This window comes from Mauremys mutica, chromosome 1 (assembly GCF_020497125.1).
Source record: "Mauremys mutica isolate MM-2020 ecotype Southern chromosome 1, ASM2049712v1, whole genome shotgun sequence".
NCBI classification, from domain to species: domain Eukaryota; kingdom Metazoa; phylum Chordata; order Testudines; family Geoemydidae; genus Mauremys; species Mauremys mutica.
The window spans coordinates 217,450,574-217,470,144 of record NC_059072.1 but is presented as its reverse complement, the minus strand read 5'-3'; the positions used below and the strand labels follow the sequence as shown (position 1 = coordinate 217,470,144).

General features: G+C 40.3%; 1 protein-coding gene across 4 annotated transcripts in view; it reads left to right on the top strand.

Moving 5' to 3' along the window:
- Window positions 1–19,357, top strand: part of GK (glycerol kinase) — a 43,344-nt gene extending 23,987 nt beyond the window's left edge. For 2 of the 4 annotated variants that reach the window (XM_045003930.1, XM_045004025.1), the window contains 7 exons: window positions 1,724–1,820; window positions 4,011–4,095; window positions 5,778–5,898; window positions 7,817–7,960; window positions 9,820–9,900; window positions 12,092–12,178; window positions 16,583–19,357. In XM_045003930.1, coding sequence (XP_044859865.1) covers window positions 1,724–1,820; window positions 4,011–4,095; window positions 5,778–5,898; window positions 7,817–7,960; window positions 9,820–9,900; window positions 12,092–12,178; window positions 16,583–16,596 — 629 coding nt within the window. In that variant the 3' untranslated portion in view covers window positions 16,597–19,357. Of the gene's footprint in view, window positions 1–1,723; window positions 1,821–4,010; window positions 4,096–5,777; window positions 5,899–7,816; window positions 7,961–9,819; window positions 9,901–12,091; window positions 12,184–16,582 lie in introns of those variants that run through there. The other 2 variants (XM_045004128.1, XM_045004084.1) reach the window with 2 other exon arrangements.
- Window positions 19,358–19,571: the final 214 nt, after the last annotated feature.

Below are 19,571 nucleotides of genomic sequence, written 5' to 3'. Positions count from 1 at the left end.
ATTAAGACCTCTGTTTTCAGGACTGTACCAAATGGCATTTAACTTGGAATGTGAATGTAATATCTGAGAATAATCCATTTTGCCTGAGAATGGATTAGCCAGTAGAAACTTGGGTAGCTAACACTTATATTCTTAGAAAATTAAACTAAAAATGCAAGTGTGTAATGCTTTGAAATTTTGGAACAGAATTGACTTCTGAAAAATTTACCATATACAAAGGATAAAATTTTGAAAAAGAAAGGAACCTTTGTTATTGACCAAAGTCATTTGGACAGTCTTGTCAGTTTTACACCAAGTCTGAACAGATTTCATGTTTTTGTATTACAATTTAAAAAAAAATGGTAACAGTCAAGTATTGAACCTATTTTCTAAAGTTAGGCTCCTAAATCCATATTTCGACATCTAAATAGATATATCCTGAAGTGCTGAGAATCCACAGTTCCCACTGACTTCAGTGGGAGCTGGGGTTGCATAATTCCTGCGCAACTGAACTTCTGAAAATTTTAATGTTCAGTTTTTGTCAGCATTACTCAACATTTAGGAACATACCTTTATTATTCTCATGTGTGGTTGATCCCAGAGAACTTCTTTAGAGGGAAAATGTATTGTCTATACATGAATGCTTTTTTAAAAGGACATTGTCGGCATAAAATCTATTCAGTTTCAGAAGAGTTGAAAGTAGTTGCAGATCCTATGCATGACCCTAAGTTCTCCTCACCAATTTTTACCATTGCATATTCTTATTCTTGGTTTCTAAGTTTTGATCCACACAAATGGGAAATTTACTTCAGGGGAAACTATGAAACAGACCCTACGGTATTGTCAGATGCAGAAAGCAAATAAGTTGGACGGGAGAGGAAACAAAGCAATACTCTTTTCCATAATTTTTCAGTTAAGGTTGGCATAGTTGCTACCTTTAATGATGATAGGTAAAACTTTCAGAAGTGCAACTCTTAAATATACTGTCCCTTCCAAGAACCAAATGAAATATCCAGAATTGCAAAGGGAGAAATAAAATGGCTCCTCATAACTGAAATCTAAGGGTATGTCTACACAGGAGTTGAAGGGGTAAATTCCAGCTCAGATAGACATACCCATGCTAGCTTTGATTTGAGCTAGCATATTAAAAAATAGCAAGGTAGCCTTACCTACACTGACAGCCGGATAGGCTAGCCACCCTGAGAATATACCTAGGATTTCAGACGGGATTGTACTTGAGGTGACTAACCTGTCCCGCCACTGCACCAATCTTTAGTGTGCTAGCTCTGATCAAACTAGTGCAGGTATATTTATCAAAACTGGAAAAGACACCTTCCAGTTCCAGTGTAGACATAACCTAATCAGGCATTGCTCAGACACTGAAACAACTTGCTTTTCAGAAGCAAATAGATCCTAGTCCTGTGATATCAGTTTTTTGGTGTGTTCCTGGTAACAAATTTCAGCTTGTTTTTTCCACAGGGACCTATGTGGGGTTCAGTGCCCAAATTCCATTGAATAACATTGTAACTGGCTGAATAACAATAATACAACCATCTAGGTATCAGAGTAGCCATGTGGTATCTTCTAACTGCAGTTGATTTTGTTAACTGTTTTCATAAATGTGTTGTGTGTTTGAGCATTTTGTCTCTTAAATAATCTCTGGAGCAGATGGCAAAATCAAACATTTCTTTAGCCTTAGATATTGTATTTGTGCAAAACTAAAGGCTTTTTATGTGTGTGCTAGAAAAACTTGCTGCCGAAGTGGGAACTTCGTATGGCTGCTACTTTGTCCCAGCATTCTCAGGATTATATGCACCATACTGGGAACCCAGTGCACGAGGGTAAGGATAACTATTATATTTGTAGGAATGGCTAATTATACTATGAAAAATCCATAGGTGGCTGCTAGAGGGCAACCAGAACCACTAACCATCCTGGACCTTTCAAAACACAAATTTTCTTGAATTTGTTTTTGGGTCCCCCAAGAGCACCGCCCCCTGTTGTCTCACCAAAAGGGGCCTGGAGCAGGGGCTGCTTGTGGTACGCAGCTGGTAGTAGTGATGGCAGCTGCTGCTCAAAACAAACAGCTGTCTACAATACATCCATGAGCAGGAAGTTCTGTGTTCAGCATCCTTCCCCAAAACAAAAAACTCAGTAGAGAAAGCAGGGAAGAAACCTACCCTTGAGAGATGCAGCTGGCTGTGGAGAGGGGAGAACAGGAGAAGCCAAAGTCTCCACCTTACCCCAAGAGCCTGGCAGTCTGTGGTAGGAAGAGTGAGGCAGAAATTAATCGTGATGGGTGAGTTTTGAGGGCAATGCTGCAAAAGATCTCAACCTTCATTACGGTTGCTGTTGCCTGCTGGTTTCTGGTGTGCTTTTAGTCTGCCACAGGAAGAGTTAAGGAAGCAGAGCTTGTGTGTCTTCATCTCCTTGGACATACCTCTGCACATACAGTACATGGCCTACTTCCTCTCTTCTAGAAGAGTCACTAGGAACCAGCAGGCAACAGCAGTAGGAAGTGAGGAACTTGGTGCTGAGAACTGTCCATGTTCAGTTCATCAGTGCTCCCCACACGTCCTCCGGGTATTTTTAACTACCCCATGGCGAGAAGGGTTCTCAATATGGATCCCGTAACTGTCATTCCTTTTGGGGAGGACGTATGCTCATGGCCAACTCTCCCTCTTTCCAGCCTATTGGATTCTGTCTGGTGTATTCCCATGCCCCATCTTTGTTTCAGATTTAACCAGCTGCTGTTTCAAGTAGCAGTCTCTTATGTTTGTGCTCTGCTGCTGCTGACTTTCCCCGGTCTCAATGGGCCTTGGCAATGGGATATGTGGGAGCACCACAAGCATTATTTAAATGTGAAATAATTTTCTTAAAATTCTTAAGAGGTCACTTACTCTTCCTTGTGGGGGAGAGATAGCTCAGTGGTTTGAGCATTGGCCTGCTAAACCCAGGGTTGTGAGCTCAATCCTTGAGGGGGCCATTTAGGGATCTGGGGAAAAAAAAATAGTCGGGGTGTGGTCCTGCTTTGAGCAGGTGGTTGGACTAGATGACCTCCTGAGGTCCCTTCCAACCCTGATATTCTGAGATTCTTTTTTGGGGGGAAAAAAAAAAAAAAGGAGGAGGAGAAAGTGGGAATAGGGTAGCCTCACCTGTTAAAACTTTAAAATAGGCATCCCATTTAGTGACACACCTATGCAGTCCTGTTGAACCTCTTGTCCGCCTGTTTAAGATTTTTTTTATTAATACAAAATTCTGTATAAAAATACTGATGCTAATTTTTCAGGCCATTGTTTAACATTTATTAGCTGTGACCCATGCCAAAATCAATTCTAAGATAATGTCTAAAATAATATATAAATTGGCTTGTACTCCTTATGGTGTCAAACTGGGTTTATGTGTACAGTATGTTAATGCATCATTCAGATGCAGAACTGTTGGAGAAATGAGGTTGGCTTATCATATTCGAAGTACCCTAACTTGATGCAATTTATCTAAGGGCAAATACTACATTACTTAGACCCAAAACTCCTTTTGTTGGAACTCTTGACTATTACTTATTTAAAGCAGACTGGGTAACATACCAGTTTTACATACCAAGAACATAGTCCTGTCCCCAGTGAAACCCTTATGTGAGAACTGAAAGAACAGATATATAGTATACGGTGGAAATCAGAGGTTCTTTTGAAACATAAGATGGGGAGGTCACCCTGTTTGCACACTTTTTTGGGGGGCGGGGGAGGGCAAATTAGTAGAATGTAATATTAGTTGGTTTGTTTTTTCCCTGTGAGGCAATGAAATGAAGTGTCCATGTTATAAAGATAATCATGTTCTCTATGTGAAACAGAAATTTTTAGTATTAACATCCAAGGAGAGGTTTTTTCTATTTTTAGGTCCTCTAACTTTAAACCACAGTATCTGTACACAGTGAAATACAAATGTGCTTGAAAATCTCAGGTGTAAGATTTAAACATAATCTGATCAAGATTAGTGATCCTAGTCACTTATTATCTGTTTTGTCTTAACAGTATTATCTGTGGCCTTACTCAGTTTACAAATAAAAACCACATTGCCTTCGCTGCATTAGAGGCTGTCTGCTTTCAAACACGAGAGGTAAAGGCAAACTTGCTCCTAACTTCTGGGGTTTTCTTGTTTTTGAGTGTGACTATGAACAATAATGACTTGTGGTATTTAAAAATTTCTCCTACAAACTGAAGAAAAGATCCAGTTAAGTTTAGTAGCCCCAGATTTGTAAAGCTATCGAAGCATTGCTGTGCTCAGTGTTGCAACACCTACCTGATTTAAGAGCCTAAATTTCATTTTTAAAAAATGATTTAGGCATTTAAGAATCTAAATCCCATTGATAGTGAGATTTAGGCTGTTAAATCAGGTAGATGTTGCAATATTGAGCACAGCAATGCTTCGATAGCTTTACTAATCTGGGCCATAGTGCATATTCCACCTCTAGAATTGTTCTCCTCTAAGTGTTTCACCTTGTAGTATTGTGGCTGAGGGGTGAAAACATGATTTAAATACTTGTTATAATAGTGTCTGGTGCTACTTTGGGCCCCATTGTGCTGAGCTCTATACAAAAAACAACACACAGTCCCTGCTCTGATGGGCCAACAGTCTAACCCTGAACCACTCATGTATCTTTATACTGATAAAATGCACATGCGTGCTCACACATACACCCTGGTTATAGGGGACTGCAATTTGCAACTTCTGCGGTTACAGGCCTGGCTGTAATCACTGGTGGATTAGGAATATTACTGGAGAAAGGCAGCTAGAATTTTACCTCAGGATTCATACAGCTTCAGTGATGTAGGCCCCCTAAGAGAGGTTGGAATCAGTACGTCTACTGGTTGGCCTGGTTCCAGCCGCTTTTGAGGTTGGGCTAGCTGGCACACTGAGCCCCCTGAGATAAGAGAGCAGTGAGTGAAGGTGCAAGCAGCTTGGTGTCCCTGCTCATGCTGTCAGGAGTAAATCTGACCCATTGATTTTGTGATTGTTTTAAGTAGTCTTGTCTCTCTCTGGTGCTTATTTGGTCCTCATCACAACAATATATGAGCCCCTCGTTAGGGGTCTGACTGTGCTAAAATAGTAAATTGAATCTCCTCATTTTATTTTCTTTCTGCTTGGAGGCTCACACAAAATGCAGGTAAACTTGTCACAGAAATACTCTTCCCCTGTCCCTATTTTGCTTTTTTCACAATCAGAACATTTTTCTGTGCTTTAATTCCAGTTGAAGTTGGAGGTATTTTACCCCTACAATAAATCCCAGCATTACAAGTTCATTCTTTTTATGAACTGCCATCAGTAAATCCTTATGATCCTCTTTCACCTCGGTTCCTCTTCCCTGCCCAAGGAACTCTGGAAGACCTCTGAACAACCTGTCTAGGCAGTCAAAGGTCTCCATTTGGTAGTCTGAGTCTCCGGGGTCAACTTTGTGTGAAGATGAAGCCATCTTCTCACCTCTAGAGGTTAGATCTATTTTTATTCAGGTCCTATGTATACAGGCCTTTTAAGCATGGTTTGTAGACCCTCTCTACATGTCTAGTAGTAATAAGAATATAACACTTTTCCCTACACACATTTTAAGAGTATATTGGAATATGTTTGAGTAATGTGGGAGCAAACCAGTATTGTGTCTGCCTGCTTTCTGTTTTGTGGAGGAATAGGACTTCAGAGGAATGTTCTCAGTCTGGAACTCTTCAACAATCTTTCTTTTTGTTGAAAGAGGATCTTGTGTTTCTGCACAGTGAACTGTATAATATGTAGTGCTCTTCTTTCAGATTTTGGATGCTATGAACAAGGACTGTGGGATACCACTGAGTGAGTTACAAGTAGATGGAGGAATGACCAACAACAAGATTCTCATGCAGCTTCAAGCAGATATTCTCTGTATTCAAGTAGGTAAGTGCAAACTGACTGTTTAGATTTCTTAAAATCCGAGTTCAGATTCTAAACCCACATATAGGTCATTGGAGTCTGATGGTAGAGGCCAGTTTGCAAGACTGCACCCCAGCTGCATCATACATATGGGGGAGCCCTAAACAAAATCGCCAGTAGGGTGGCAGCTGCTAGGAGTTACTCTTCCCCCCCCCTCCCCAATTCTGCCTCCCCAGCTCTTCCATGTGGCTTAAGGGGAAGGAAGTTCCATGACACAGTGTAGAACAGGGGTCGGCAGCCTTTGGTACGTGGCTCGCAAGGGTGAGCACCTTGGTGGGCTGGGCCAGTTTGTTTACCTGCCGCATCTGCAGGTTCGGCCGATCGCAGCTCCCACTGGCTGCGGTTCGCCGCTCCAGGCCACTGGGGGCTGCGGGAAGCGGCGGCCAGCACATCCCTCGGCCCGCGCCGCTTCCCACAGCCCCCATTGGCCTGGGATAGCAAACCGCGGCCAGGTAAATCTGCGGATGTGGCAGGTAAACAAACCAGCCCAGCCCGCCAGGGTGCTTACCCTAGCGGGCCGCGGGCCAAAGGTTGCTGATCCCTGGTGTGTAGAATGTGGAAAGATGGAGGAGAAATGTCACTGTCTTCTGCACCCTAATGATGTGGGGAGGAAGGGGTCTCTCCCGCATTAGCTATGAAGAGGTGGGCTGAGAGGGAAGAGAAGCAAATGGCAAATCCCTCAACTATGTATTAACATGGTGAATGTAGTGTAGAAACCTAGATAAGATGCCTCCCTTGGAAGAGGCAGGTCTGAGGGAAATAAAGAGCCACTTCTTCAGCAAATGAAGTTTCAGAGACCAAAGGTATTGATACAACAGCAGCGCAACGTGATTATAATAAAGGGTATCGAGCTGTGCCTGCAAAGCCATTGTATGGTGAAAAGGCTCTTCAGCTCTTGAGACTGAGTGCCATTGCTCTAAGCAAGTTGCTGTGTAAAGCCTCTTGCAGTATTACACCAGAAAACTGTACAGGTTTGCAGAACTTCAGCAGCAGTGAGAACAGAACACCTTTCCCAAACCCCTATTGTCATACTGTTGTGACAGATGTGGAGCTGCTGTGAATACTGATACATAATTTATTAATGTGGTATCTGACCTGGCCAGGGTAGTTTCCGTATAGTTGTATTGAGTTAATAGAATTTTCTGTGTCAGTGTATTGAGCTAGCTTAATACGGGCTGCTGGAAAAACAAGCAGGAAGGCAACACAATGGTTCCTCTGTAAGAAAGCCCTGGCACACATTTCATAACTTTGAGAATCCTATATTCTGTCTCCATTGAAGTTGCCAGCCTTGTTTTCACCATTGCTGAGAGTTAACAAATCGAAGGGTTGTAAAGAATTAAAGTGATGTATTCTCTGAGAAGGGAAGTGATCAGAAAGACTGAGCAGAGCCAGGAGGGAGAAGTGTCTCCCTCCTGCTTCTCTTCCCCCCTGTGGAAGATGGATAGAGACCTGTTTAGCTAGATGTGTGTGTAATAGTTTGTCTATTTTTAATAGTAGTTTTCTCTTAAATGTTTTTGTTCTAAATAAATACTTAGCTTTAAGAAGGCTATTATATGGTCACTGTGATAACCACAAGTCACTGACCAAGGGCACAGAACTGCAGGACTGAACCTAAGTCATGCCTGTTGAGGTAATAGTTGTTAGCATCTGGGAACCACAGCCCGAGGCCCACTCTGAGAGTGAGAGAAGCCTAGAAGCTTGGGGGGCGGGGGGGTGCTCCAAAGAGGTCAGACATATTAGACCAGGAACTGTGACAACTGTGTTAAGGTTTAAAGTTTGCAAGCCTCCCTTTAGGGAAGCTATAGTAGCCCAGTTAGACCTCTTTGTCTGTGCACTTTGACCCATAAAGAAAAATGGTTCATGGTCCTTTGTTTCACTTTAGTGAAGCCATCAATGCCTGAAACAACAGCACTAGGAGCTGCAATGGCAGCCGGAGCGGCAGAAGGAGTTGGAGTTTGGAGTCTGAATCCTGGGGATTTGACAGCAGTGACATGGGAACGATTTGAACCACAGATCAATCCTGAGGGTAAAAGAAATTTGAAGTTTGAACTTTAAAATGATCTGAAACCCTCCTCCCCCTACCCCCCAAACCCTTTCTGTCATCATACATGTAAATTTAAATTGAATGGTTGGCCAAACTCTGTCAGTTCTTGATGCCGTTGAACACCCCAGTGTAAAGATGGTTATTGGTAATTAGCAGTACGAGTTCTCAGACTGTGGTGACCAAGTCTGCAGTGCTTGATGCTCTGGCTTTTTAGGAGGGAGGTGTGGGTTCCAACTGCTCGCTTTGCCAATAGTTGGGCAGTAATGATGGAGCAGGCAAAAATGACTTCATATCATAGCTCTTTATATAAGAGCTTGTCATTTAGTGTGGCTTGATTTGCAGGCTTTTGATTTCAACCAATTGAAAACTGATAAAATCCCACTTCCCCCTCTGATTCTACAGTGTTTAAAATTGTTGGCAGAGGATGCTAGTGGTCCCTAAAGATTCTAGGATTTCAGGGCTTCAGAAGGGGCCAACTTTTTATAATTTTAGGGCTGTCTGTGTAGAGCAGGTCGTTATCTGTAAAATTAGCTCGCTGTTCTAACTAACGTGTTATCTTGCATCTGTTCTTAGATAGTTCTGGAGACAGAAACTTGGCATTATAATTAATACATATGCAAGACTCAAGCATTTCTCCCTTTTCAGTAGAGGTTTTAATATTTGATAGCATATGCTCTTTGCACAACCTTTCTGTCTGGGTGTTTTTAACAGCAATAAATTTCTATCAGTTCCCTCTCCTGGTATATTAACTTCAAAGGATTTGAAACTGATTATTACTGCTTCAATTTGGATTATACTTCCAAATCTGCCTAGGGAATTTGTAGGGGAAAAGTTGAGTTTTAAAGTCTGAGTCTCCACTGCCCATATCCCAGCATATTTAGTTTCACCTGTATTGAGTCACAGTTGAGTCCGAATGACAGCAAATAACTGCCTAGGAACGAGAACCACAGAAAAGGATGTGAGGGTTAGAGTGGATAATAAACTAAATATAAGTTTACAAAGTTATACTGTCTCCAGAAAAAAAGCCAACATCATTCTGGGATGTATTAGCCAGGGGTAAGGCCTCAGGTGAAGTTCTGTTCAGTTCTGGGCACCACACTTGGGAAAGATGTGGATAAATTAGAGAAAGTCAAGAGGGAGGAGAGCAACAAATGATTAAAGGTCTAAAAAACATGATCTAGGAGGACAGATTGAAATGAAAAAAGCGAATGTGTTTAGTCTGTAGAAGAGAAGATTGAGGGGCCGGGGGGACATGACTACAGTCTTCAAGTACTTACAAGGTTGTTATAAATTGTTCTCCTTAACCACTGAGGATAGGACAAGAAGCAATGGGCTTAAATTGCAGCAAGGGAGGTTTAGGTTGGACATTAGGAAAAACTTTCTAACTGTCAGGGTAGTTAAGTGCTGGAACAAATTACTTAGGGAGGTTGTGGAATCTTGGTCATTGAAGGTTTTTAAGAGCAGGCTAGACAAACACCTGTTAGAGATGGTCTAAATAATACTTAGTCCTGCTGCAGTGCAGGGGACTGGGGTAGATAACCTACTGAGGTCCTTTCCAGTCCTACATTTCCATGATTCTAAGTGAAGTGCAGTAGAGAATAGAATATGTAATCCTTACTCTGTAAATATTTGGAGTTGTGAAGAATTGATAAATTGCTAGTTGTTCATGCATTATTTGTTGGTTTTTTTATCACTTCAGACATTCTGTTAGAATGGGGATGAGTTCTTAAGTAACTGCTGTGTATGCTTTGGAAAATCCTTGCAGGACAAAGGTTTAATAATGAATTTAATGTGTGGAAAAACTAAAGTTAAAGTACATTAATTCCTCTTTGTGATTCCAGAGAGTGAATATCGCTATGCCAGGTGGAAGAAAGCTGTAATGAAATCAATGGGCTGGGAGATATCTGAACCTCAGGCAAATGGTAAACCATTATATTTTATACTTCAGTGACTAGCACAAGTTGGATGTCCTTCAAAACCTCAATAGCCCTCTATTACAGAAATGTATTTTTCTCCTGTAAAAGACAGAAAAAAAATCCTTACTTCTTGTTTTTTAAAAATTGCTTTTTGTTAAATTTTAGCACTTTATTAAATTTTAGAACTGTCTAGCTCTGCTTCTAAGAAAACGGCATTTTAACATTTAAAAATTTTTATCGCTGGAGCTCTGAAATCATGTAAAAACAAGCTATTTAACTTAAGGATGAATTATTCCTTTTAAAAAATAAACTGTACAGTTGAAAGGATAATGGCCTATTTCCTTGTTGGCATTATCCTTTAGCTTAATTGAAAAAGAGATTATTTGCAGTAAAAGGGCTATAGATGTAAAACAAATCAAACAGGAAGTAAGTGCATTTTACTATGTAATTATTAATGAGATTTTACTTCTAATGTTTGAGTCACTGCAAAGATATTAAAATCTTGGGGATGTAAACCAAGAGCAGACTGTAGCTTCCTCTGAACTGCATCAGTAGAGATGTCTGCATTAAGACACAGTATAAAGCTGGGACAGCTATGAGTTAATACAGTGGTTCTCAAACAGTTCCGAACATGACCCCATGCTACAAAAGGAAAATGTTTTAGGACCCTCATGTCCCTCTTTTTTTTTTTTTTTTTTTTTTTAAGTGGATAGGTGTGAGAGGAAGGTGGTCACAACCCCTTGAAACCTGAATTGTGACCCACAGCTTGAGAATCCATGTACTAATTTTTATGAAGTAAAAATAACGTGGGACTGACTATATGCCCCATACAGCGAAAGCAACAACTTTCTGAACAACTAAACAGTAGCTACATTTTTAAAGTAGCATATCATTTCATACTGTGTGGTATTAGCAAGGTCAATTTAAACAAAAGCTGGCCCACAGCTGCTGCCGGACTTGGAGTATAATCATCCACTAATGAAGAATAGTCTAGATTCAGGCCTATAAAATAAGGCTGATTTTGATCTGAGCTAAATGAGCAATAGAAATGGTCCATGCGGCATGCTGCCCTCTCTCAGTGAAAGGGCAAACCTTCCTCAGAGAGGGAGAGAGAAAAGCTTCATGCAAAAGACATTTTCAGACCATGTTAGTAAGGTACACGAAGCACTGGCCTAAGATCAGTGAAAGTATTTCTGACCATGTTTGAGCTAGATTACTCAAATTAGGATTATAATAAATTTATTTGGGGAAGGAGAGAGATTTAAAGCACACAATGCTAAATGCATTTCTCTAGAGCACACAAAAAATACAACTATATTGCAATGTTATAAAAACTGGATTTAAGAACCAAATTCAAGAGAAAATGAAGAGCTTGTGGGGGAAGCATTTTGAAAGAGGGAAGCTGCAGCAACTAGAGGGAATTACCTTGCTCCTGGGGACAGCTTAAATGCATATTAATTGGACATTTTATTAATTCAATGTACATTTAAACACTCAGTTCATTGTCATTTTTTTAAAAGGATTGGACTAGGTAAACATACTTCAAATGTCACAAGCGCAAAAAAACAAATTTATCTGGAATCCCTAGAAGAGCAAATACATAACCTTAATACAAATGACAAAAGTTCTTTTTCAGTAAACTGTCAGTTGTGACTGGGATGCCTTACCTGGGACAATCACTAATGTTATGTACCCTAAAATCCCCAATAGCCAGATAATGAAGTGTGTATACAGGGTGTTTCCCCATTAACAGAATTGAAAATTCTGCCAGCCCTCAAAAAATATGCTTAATTCCCTTTTCACCTGAAGTGATAAGCAGAATATAAGTATTTACCAAAATCTGTTTACAATCATCTCAGGTTACCTCTGGGAGAATCTTTGATATTTGCCTTCCCTCTTGTTTTGGAATTGTTGCACTTGCTTTCTGCTTGTTGCTTTATGCTGAATAATATTAGAGATGGGCTCTACCTAATAACTTTGAAAGCTAGAGGATTCTGGATCCAGATTCAAATGTATATGGCTTGGGCTTATCTCTATATGGTGTGCATGTAACACTTTTAATAACATTTTGGCAGATGTTACTACTTTTTTGTAACTTTTTTGCTGTTCATGTGATTCTTAACACAAATATTGCAATTTATATATATTTCTCTTTTGATTTGCTTGACTGGAAACTCCTTCTACTGGATGACATCAGGTGACTCTAGTATCTTCTCTAGTCTGCCTTTGGGTTTTTATATAGTGAGTAGCATGATAATGTTAATCGGAGCAAAGTACATCTCAGGTTAGTTATTTGAACTAGATAATTCTACAAGGTCTCTACACTAGTTTTAAATGTATTTATCTTCCATTTGTTTGTTCTCAACAAGAAAGTTTTCAATGCTCTTTGTTGCTCATGCACACAAAGAAAAGTTAAGGGTGGGAATTAAACCTATAATTAGTAAGAAAATTCAGGTGAATGCTGGAACTCTATTTGGAACTCATCCCATTGTGCTTTAAGTTTTTATGCAAAATTCTGCATAAAAACTTGGACTGTATTGTCCATGGTGCTTTTTTTATTTGATTTGTACATCTAGTATACAAGATGTACCCTTTGGAGCATGCTGACAGAGGATCATATTCTCTGCAGTAGCATGGCATAACTGAGAGTTAAAATAAGCGTTTTAGCCTGTGTCCTGTACTACTTTTCATTTAAAATACATTGAGGGCCTGGCTTAAAGTCATAACAGGCAAATGTATTTTCAGCTGTCCCTGCAAGAGATATAGGAGTTCAAACAATTTGAATATGTTTTCTGTTCTGATCCACTTGGAGCTATTGGTCTATTTGTACAGACTTAACAGACTAAACAGCTTCATTATTTTGCTCATATACACTTTGCTTCCTCCAATCTAACTAACTAGACTTGTCCGTGTGTATAAAGAGAAGAGAGCCTAGTAGGCCTATGCATTTAAAAAAAAATTTTTTTTAAATAGGAAGAATTGTGTGCATGTGCAGTAAATATTTATTTTCAGTCACAGTTGATCTTTTGTTTAAAAGGAAGTTAACTGCAGATCAACAAGGTTTAAAAATAGTGTACTTGAATACCAGAAACACACATGTCTTATTTATATACTTTATTTTGCTTTCTTACAATATAGAGACCCACGTGGCTTATTTTGAGCTTTTTGTTTTAAAAAAATACAAAAGGCAAACTGTCAGCCTGAAGCAGCACAGTGGCCATAAATTTCTGAAATAATGTTTCTGAAACACTGACCCAAACCCTTAATGACTCTGGAACACTTTTCTAATGATCTGAAAATAATTTGTTTCAATTCAGTCTGTTGCTCATACTGTTCAATGCTATGTTTTTTTCCCATGGTCTTTAAAGACTGTGTGTGGTCTGCACTTGTCAGAAAGTTTTATGGTAAAAATCTGGAACATATCTGAAAGTGAGTTTGATGAGCTGCCGCTTAAGTGGATAGTGCAGCACTCGAAGGAGGGCCCTGGCTGGAAAACCCAGTTACAAGTCAATACTTTATAAAAACAAATTTATACAAATAGGTAAATTTTTAACAAGCTTAATGAGAAAACTCTTCAGTTTTAATTGCAGTACTGATTCCTGACCACACGTGGGACACCTACAACAATATGAAATTTGACATTAGAAAGCAAGTTAATACTTTGCCCACTTCTGCTTATGATTATTATTTTTCAAAATGTTGGGTTTCTCCAGTAACCTAAGTGCATATCTAAACTCACATGCTTGGAACCAATGTCAGTTTTAGTGGGTGGGGAGGAATTAAGATTAAGTCTCGTCAGCTCTCACATGACATCTGCAGGAATAAAGGCCTGGGAAAACAGAATCTCTGAATCACTCTGACCTTCAGATCATGTTCCTCCTCTTGTTTTCAAGTTATCATGAGGTGAGGGTTCACTAAAGACAAACTTTAAAAATATAGCTGAAGTGTTGAAAAGAAATTAAGGCAGGCATGCACAGATGGGCTTTTAATGTATTATTTACACGGTAGGCTTCAGGAGCAAAAATGTAAAATTAAAACTGGTTAACAAACTCAAAAGGAAAAAAAATCCCTTAATTAGAAGGGACTTCCCTCTTAAAACAGTCACATTTGGTCATATTCTTATTTACAGCAGTGTAACCCCACTGACTCATTTGAGTCTTGATGACTGCATTGGAGCTGCAGTGTCAGTTAGAAGATAATTTACTTAATTTAATAGAGGGTTAAATTTCCTGTCTTGTATGCAGTGAATCAGCACCAGGCAACAACACAGTTGTTAATCATGTGCCTTCAGGGCAACCTTGTGATGCTACACCAGGGTTTCTCAAACAGGGGTCGCCGCTTGTGTAGGGAAAGCCCCTGGCCAGCTGGGACGGTGTGTTTACCTGCCCTGTCTGCAGGTCCGGCCGATCGCGGCTCCCTATTGGCCACGGTTTGCGGCCAGTAAGTCCCTCGGCCCGCCTTCCAGCAGCTCCCATTGGGCCAGTGGGAGCCACGATCGGCCGGACCTGTGGACAGGACAGGTAAACACACTGGCCCGGCCCGCCAGGGGCTTTCCCTACACAAGCGGTGGTGACCCCGTTTGAGAAACCCTGTGCTAGAGCTACTACAGGGGGAGAAGAATCTCTCTCCTTGCTACTACAGTATCTGGAGCACTAGTGCAGCAAGGACATTTATACTGAAGCTGCCAAATTGGAAATTATCCTTAATTTAGTAACTTCATCACAGCGTTTCACTGTACCAGAAATCAAACAGGAATCACTTAATTAACAACACCTAAAGACCTCAGAGTATGACCTTTTGCTCCAGGGAAAAAAAGGACTAATGATGCATCTAATAAACCGTGTTTTCATTGTAACTTATGCAGCATGCTGAGTCTTGGTGCTGCAGTCTCATTAGATTTATTTTTTTAAGCTTAGCTGTTTGACTTCTCACTTGATGTGAGATCTCTAAAGAAATATAAAATAAAATAAAACCTTGCGTGCTGTTTGAAGTTGCACTAATTATTTCTTGTAGTGATTTTCTTATTTTGACGAAAATTGGCATTCTTTCCTTAGAGCTGGAACTGAAGCAACGTCTCTGCATGGTGCATTGTGCTGTCCCAGTTGCTTCCTCTGAAAGATGGTATAAAATAGAGGGGTTAGCTGCATCTAATTAAGATCCCACAAAAGGCGGCATTAGCCCTGCTGATGAGGCCATGTTCCAAAACATGTCTCATAATTCTGCCTACCTAAATTCCTGTGCTATTGCTCATGGATGAGACATTCTTCCTCACCTTTTGTCTCTTAAATTGGTGGGTGTTCTGGTGGCTACTGCATTCAACCACAGAGGTGGCTATGAAATTGCAAACTAGTACAGATGGCATAACAGCACCCACTACGGAAATGCAGAAAATTCTGTGCAAATTGGCTCAATTAGGATTTTAACTGTGGAAAAGCTGATCCTCATTTCAAGAAAATGAAGCTAAGAGCATCCCATGTCATCCCCTCCATGTGGTGTTAAAGACTTTTACCCATCTTATGTGTTGTCTCCTCTCCCCCACCACACAACAAGAGACGCAGCCCAAGCTCTGGGGCATAGTGAGTTACAATAGTATAGTGGAGTCGCATCATACGCGCATTTAACTTATGCAAATTCAACTATATGCGCTCAGCAAAAAAAAAAGAGAAATAACAATTCCACCCACCATTCCACTCAATGAGTGTATGCCCCGGAGTGAGCGTGAGATGGGAGACATGAATCTGCTGGTCCCTCAGTCTGTCTTAGTTCCCAGGTGTCTCTCATAGTGTGAGCATCTCACTGCACTGAGTGTGGTTCTAGTGTTTAAAGATACTGTCAGAGGTGAAAGTAAGCCGGTACAGTCCGGTATGGTGTACCAGCGAGAGCTGGTACGCCATGCCAGACCAGAGCAGATCAGCTTCCACAGGCTGATGATTTAAAGGGCCCGGGCCTCCCTGCAGCAGCTGGAGCCCCGGGCCCTTTAAATCACTGCAGGAGCCCTGTCACCGCTACCCCAGGGCTCCAGCAGCTGGGCTCTGGCGGTGCTTTAAAGGGCCTGAGGCTCTGGCTGCGGGTATTCCCGGGACCTTTAAAGCGCTGCCTGAGCCTGGCTGCCAGAGCCCTGGGGTAGTGGTGGCAGGGCTTGGGCGGTGCATTAAAGGGCCAGGTTCCCTGCAGTGGCCAGCACCCCGGGCCCTTTAAATCACTGCTGGAGCCCTGCAGCCACTACCCCAGGGCTCTGGCAGCAGGGCTCGGGAGGCAATTTAAAAGGCCCGGGGCTCCAGCCACTGCAGGGAGCCCCGGGCCCTTTAAATCGCCAGCCTGGGGAAGCCGGTCCAGTCTGGCATTGCGTACCGGCTCTTGCCTGTACATCGTACCGGCTTACTTTCACCTCTGAGTATACTGTGCTGTATGGGCAATTTTACGGGATTTTCAAGGGTAATTTTGACTATATGCGATTTTCGCCTTACACTTTGACTTTAGAACCTAACCCCCGTGTAAGATGTGACTCCACTGTATGTATTTGCCATGTGAAACATCTAGTTATAGCCTCATTTTTGTAAATTGGCTAAGAGCTAGTAAAAAAAAATATGGCATATTCCTTTTATAGCATAACTGAATGATTCCATGTTATAAAGATATGTTTTATGGTAAATTCTGTACTTCTGATGTATAATCTTTTCTGTTTAAGGAATTGACAAATGAGGCTACTTAATGGATTACCAGAATTCAGCCTGTTTGGTTTATGTACGAAGAGAGAAGAATCCAGTTATCTCCCAATATGATGGCCTTGTTTGTATGATTAGTTAATTTATAAACCCATCTGTTGTCTGACCTAGAGAGACATCCAAGACGATGGATTTCTAACCTGAAATAAGGAAACTAAGCTTCCCCCACCCCCTCCCCATAATTATGCCCGTCTTTTCTCCTCCCTGATTTCCCCCACACACACCTTTTTAAGTAGCCTTTCAGGGTCCATAGGCTCTAACTTTGTTTGAGGACGTGCCATAAATAGAAGTTGTAGCCTTTCTAATTGTTGGTACTTTATTATAATGCACTATAGTAAGTCATAAAACAGTAAAATTATTTCCCAGCTACTGTGAATTACCATAGTTATATTTCTATGGTTTCTAAAAGCATTTTTGGTTCAGTGGCCATTGGATTGAAACATCTCTATTGATATAGGGTTTTTTTTGTGTGTTTGTTTTTTTAACACTAAGTGTATAATCCGTACCGGGCACTTTAATATCTGCTGGTAATGTCGGCAGACTCTTCTTAAATATTGCTCAAAACATTAAATGAGGTTTGTTTTATTGTCTCTTGCATACATTCATGGGATGATCATTGATAAGAACTATTTAAGACACTAAATCCTAACTGTCTCTTTTGGAAGGGGGTAGGCAAAATCAACTTTTTTGTAAAGGCCATTTTTGTACGTTTGCATTGTTTTGAAAGCTAGATTTTACACAGGTACACTGTCCACGGGGGAGCCTGGTAGTCCTTAAAAGCCAGTAGTCCTTACAGTTCAAAGGATGTATTGACCCTTGTTGTCCAGTGCTGCATTTGGTCTTTTCTCTCCCGGTTTAGGATACTATATGATGCACAAAACTTTAGAAAGATGCAGCTATTGCTGTTTACAAAACAGGATCCACTCTAAATAAGTTGTTCTCCCTCATCACTTTCTGTTCTTGATCACATGTAGTGTATCTTAAGGACCAAAAGCTGCTTCTGAAATTGCATCACCATGTTTTTACTTCACAGTGAGCTTGTTTTGTGTCTTGAATAGTGGTGATTGCAAGCCCAAATCAAAGTTTTGGGATACACAAACTTGAGTATCCAAAACTAGGCACTTAAGGTCTAAGCCACAAATTTAGAAATTGCTTTCAGTCCACTTAAAAGTTTAGACCCTGTATATCTGAACAAATAGTCATCTAATATGATTATAGGTTCTTCTCACTTTTCCTGTTTGCATAGTGACAATCTGACAGTAGCAACATAAATTATTTAAAAGTTTATTTGGTAGGGCAGAGAAAATGATTCTGCAGTTTCTACATAGGCAAAATGATACTAATGTTACAGTGACACTGAGGAGGAGGGTCAGTGTGGGAACTCTCCTGTCATTTATTTTGAATGTTTCTCATAGATGCACTAGGAGCTAAAGGGAGTGCTTTTGTGTTCAAAAGATCTCTCCTGGTCTGCTTTATGCAAAAGCAGTCATTCTTTAATAAAGCTTTATTTCTCCCATAAACTGTAAAGGAGGAGCTAGTAGAGAATATGAAGTATTGGAGCTGCATAAAAGTTCAGGTCTGAACATGTATTTAATATAAACTGCCTTTTTATTATCAAGTGCAATGAAGTCTGAAAACATCTGCTTTTTAAATGTTCACTGAGGAATATATTTTCCCATTGGTGCTTGTATAACTGATATTCATGGGAGTCTGATGCATTGGTGGAAATATATAACCTCCCTTCATACCCATAATCTATTCACTCAGTCCTTATGTCACTTGAATGTACTTTGTCCACACTAACTTCTGTAAATACCTAGTCTTTGAATATGTGTAGCAATGAAGGTTTCTGGTTTTCAGTATGTATTCAGATGTATCTGTAGAAGTATACTGAAGGAGTGTCATCAGTAAATAATGGTAAAACAACAAAGCTCCTCAGCTTTACACAATTCTTAATCTTCATACCCTTTGTGACTTCCTCTCTTCAACCTCACATCTATACTACAGGGACTACATTGGCATAGCGACAATGTAGTTATGCCATCTTAATTCTGTGCTGTGGCCGCAGCCTGCTCCAGTAAAAGTTTTTCCATTGGTATAGGAGCAGCACCTTGCCAGGTGATGGTATCTTGGTTGACGGAAGCATGCTTTTGTTGACCTAGCTGCATCTACACAGGGAGTTAGGTCGGCATGGCTACATTGCTTTTGGGAGGTGAGTTTTTCACATCCTTGAGCAATGCAGCTATGTTGAGCTAACCACCAGTGGTAGGCCAGACAAACACCAGGAACCAATGTCGTGCTAATAGCCCTTGGAGGAGGACACTGATAAAGAGTGGTGCATACCCTAGAAAATGGGGTTTCTGGATAGTTATTTGCCAAAATTACTTCCCAAGTGGTTATTTTCTCCAGATTAATGCTGAAACAGGAAACCTGTAATAAGTAATTAACCGGAAATCATTAATTTCATTGTGTTGCCTTTTACACTGGTGTATCTGTCTTTTGCAAACAGTATTGATTCTGCTGGTTTTCTGACAAATCAAACCTGTTGTGAGATGATGCTGTTCCAATTGCAGTTTGTGAGTAAATGACTGTAACTTATTTTTTGAGAGATTCAAATTACTGTTGCAGATATTTTTTTAAAAATTGTTACTTCAACACCATTGTTAATTTTCTACCAAAATAGCTTATATTAACCGTAAATAACTTGAAAACCTCTTCAAATAAATTGTGTGAATAGACGTTGACTCTTTTTTCTATGTTGCCAGATTTATAAATTCTTACTCGAGAAACACATTGACATTGAAATACCATGAATAAATTGGCTTAAAAATTTCTCAGTTCTTGCTTGCAGATATGTATTTGCAGAGGAAAACATGAATGAAAACTTAACATGCAGTATACCATATGTACAGTGTATTCCTATCTAAATCACCCCCCATTTATTCAGCTCTT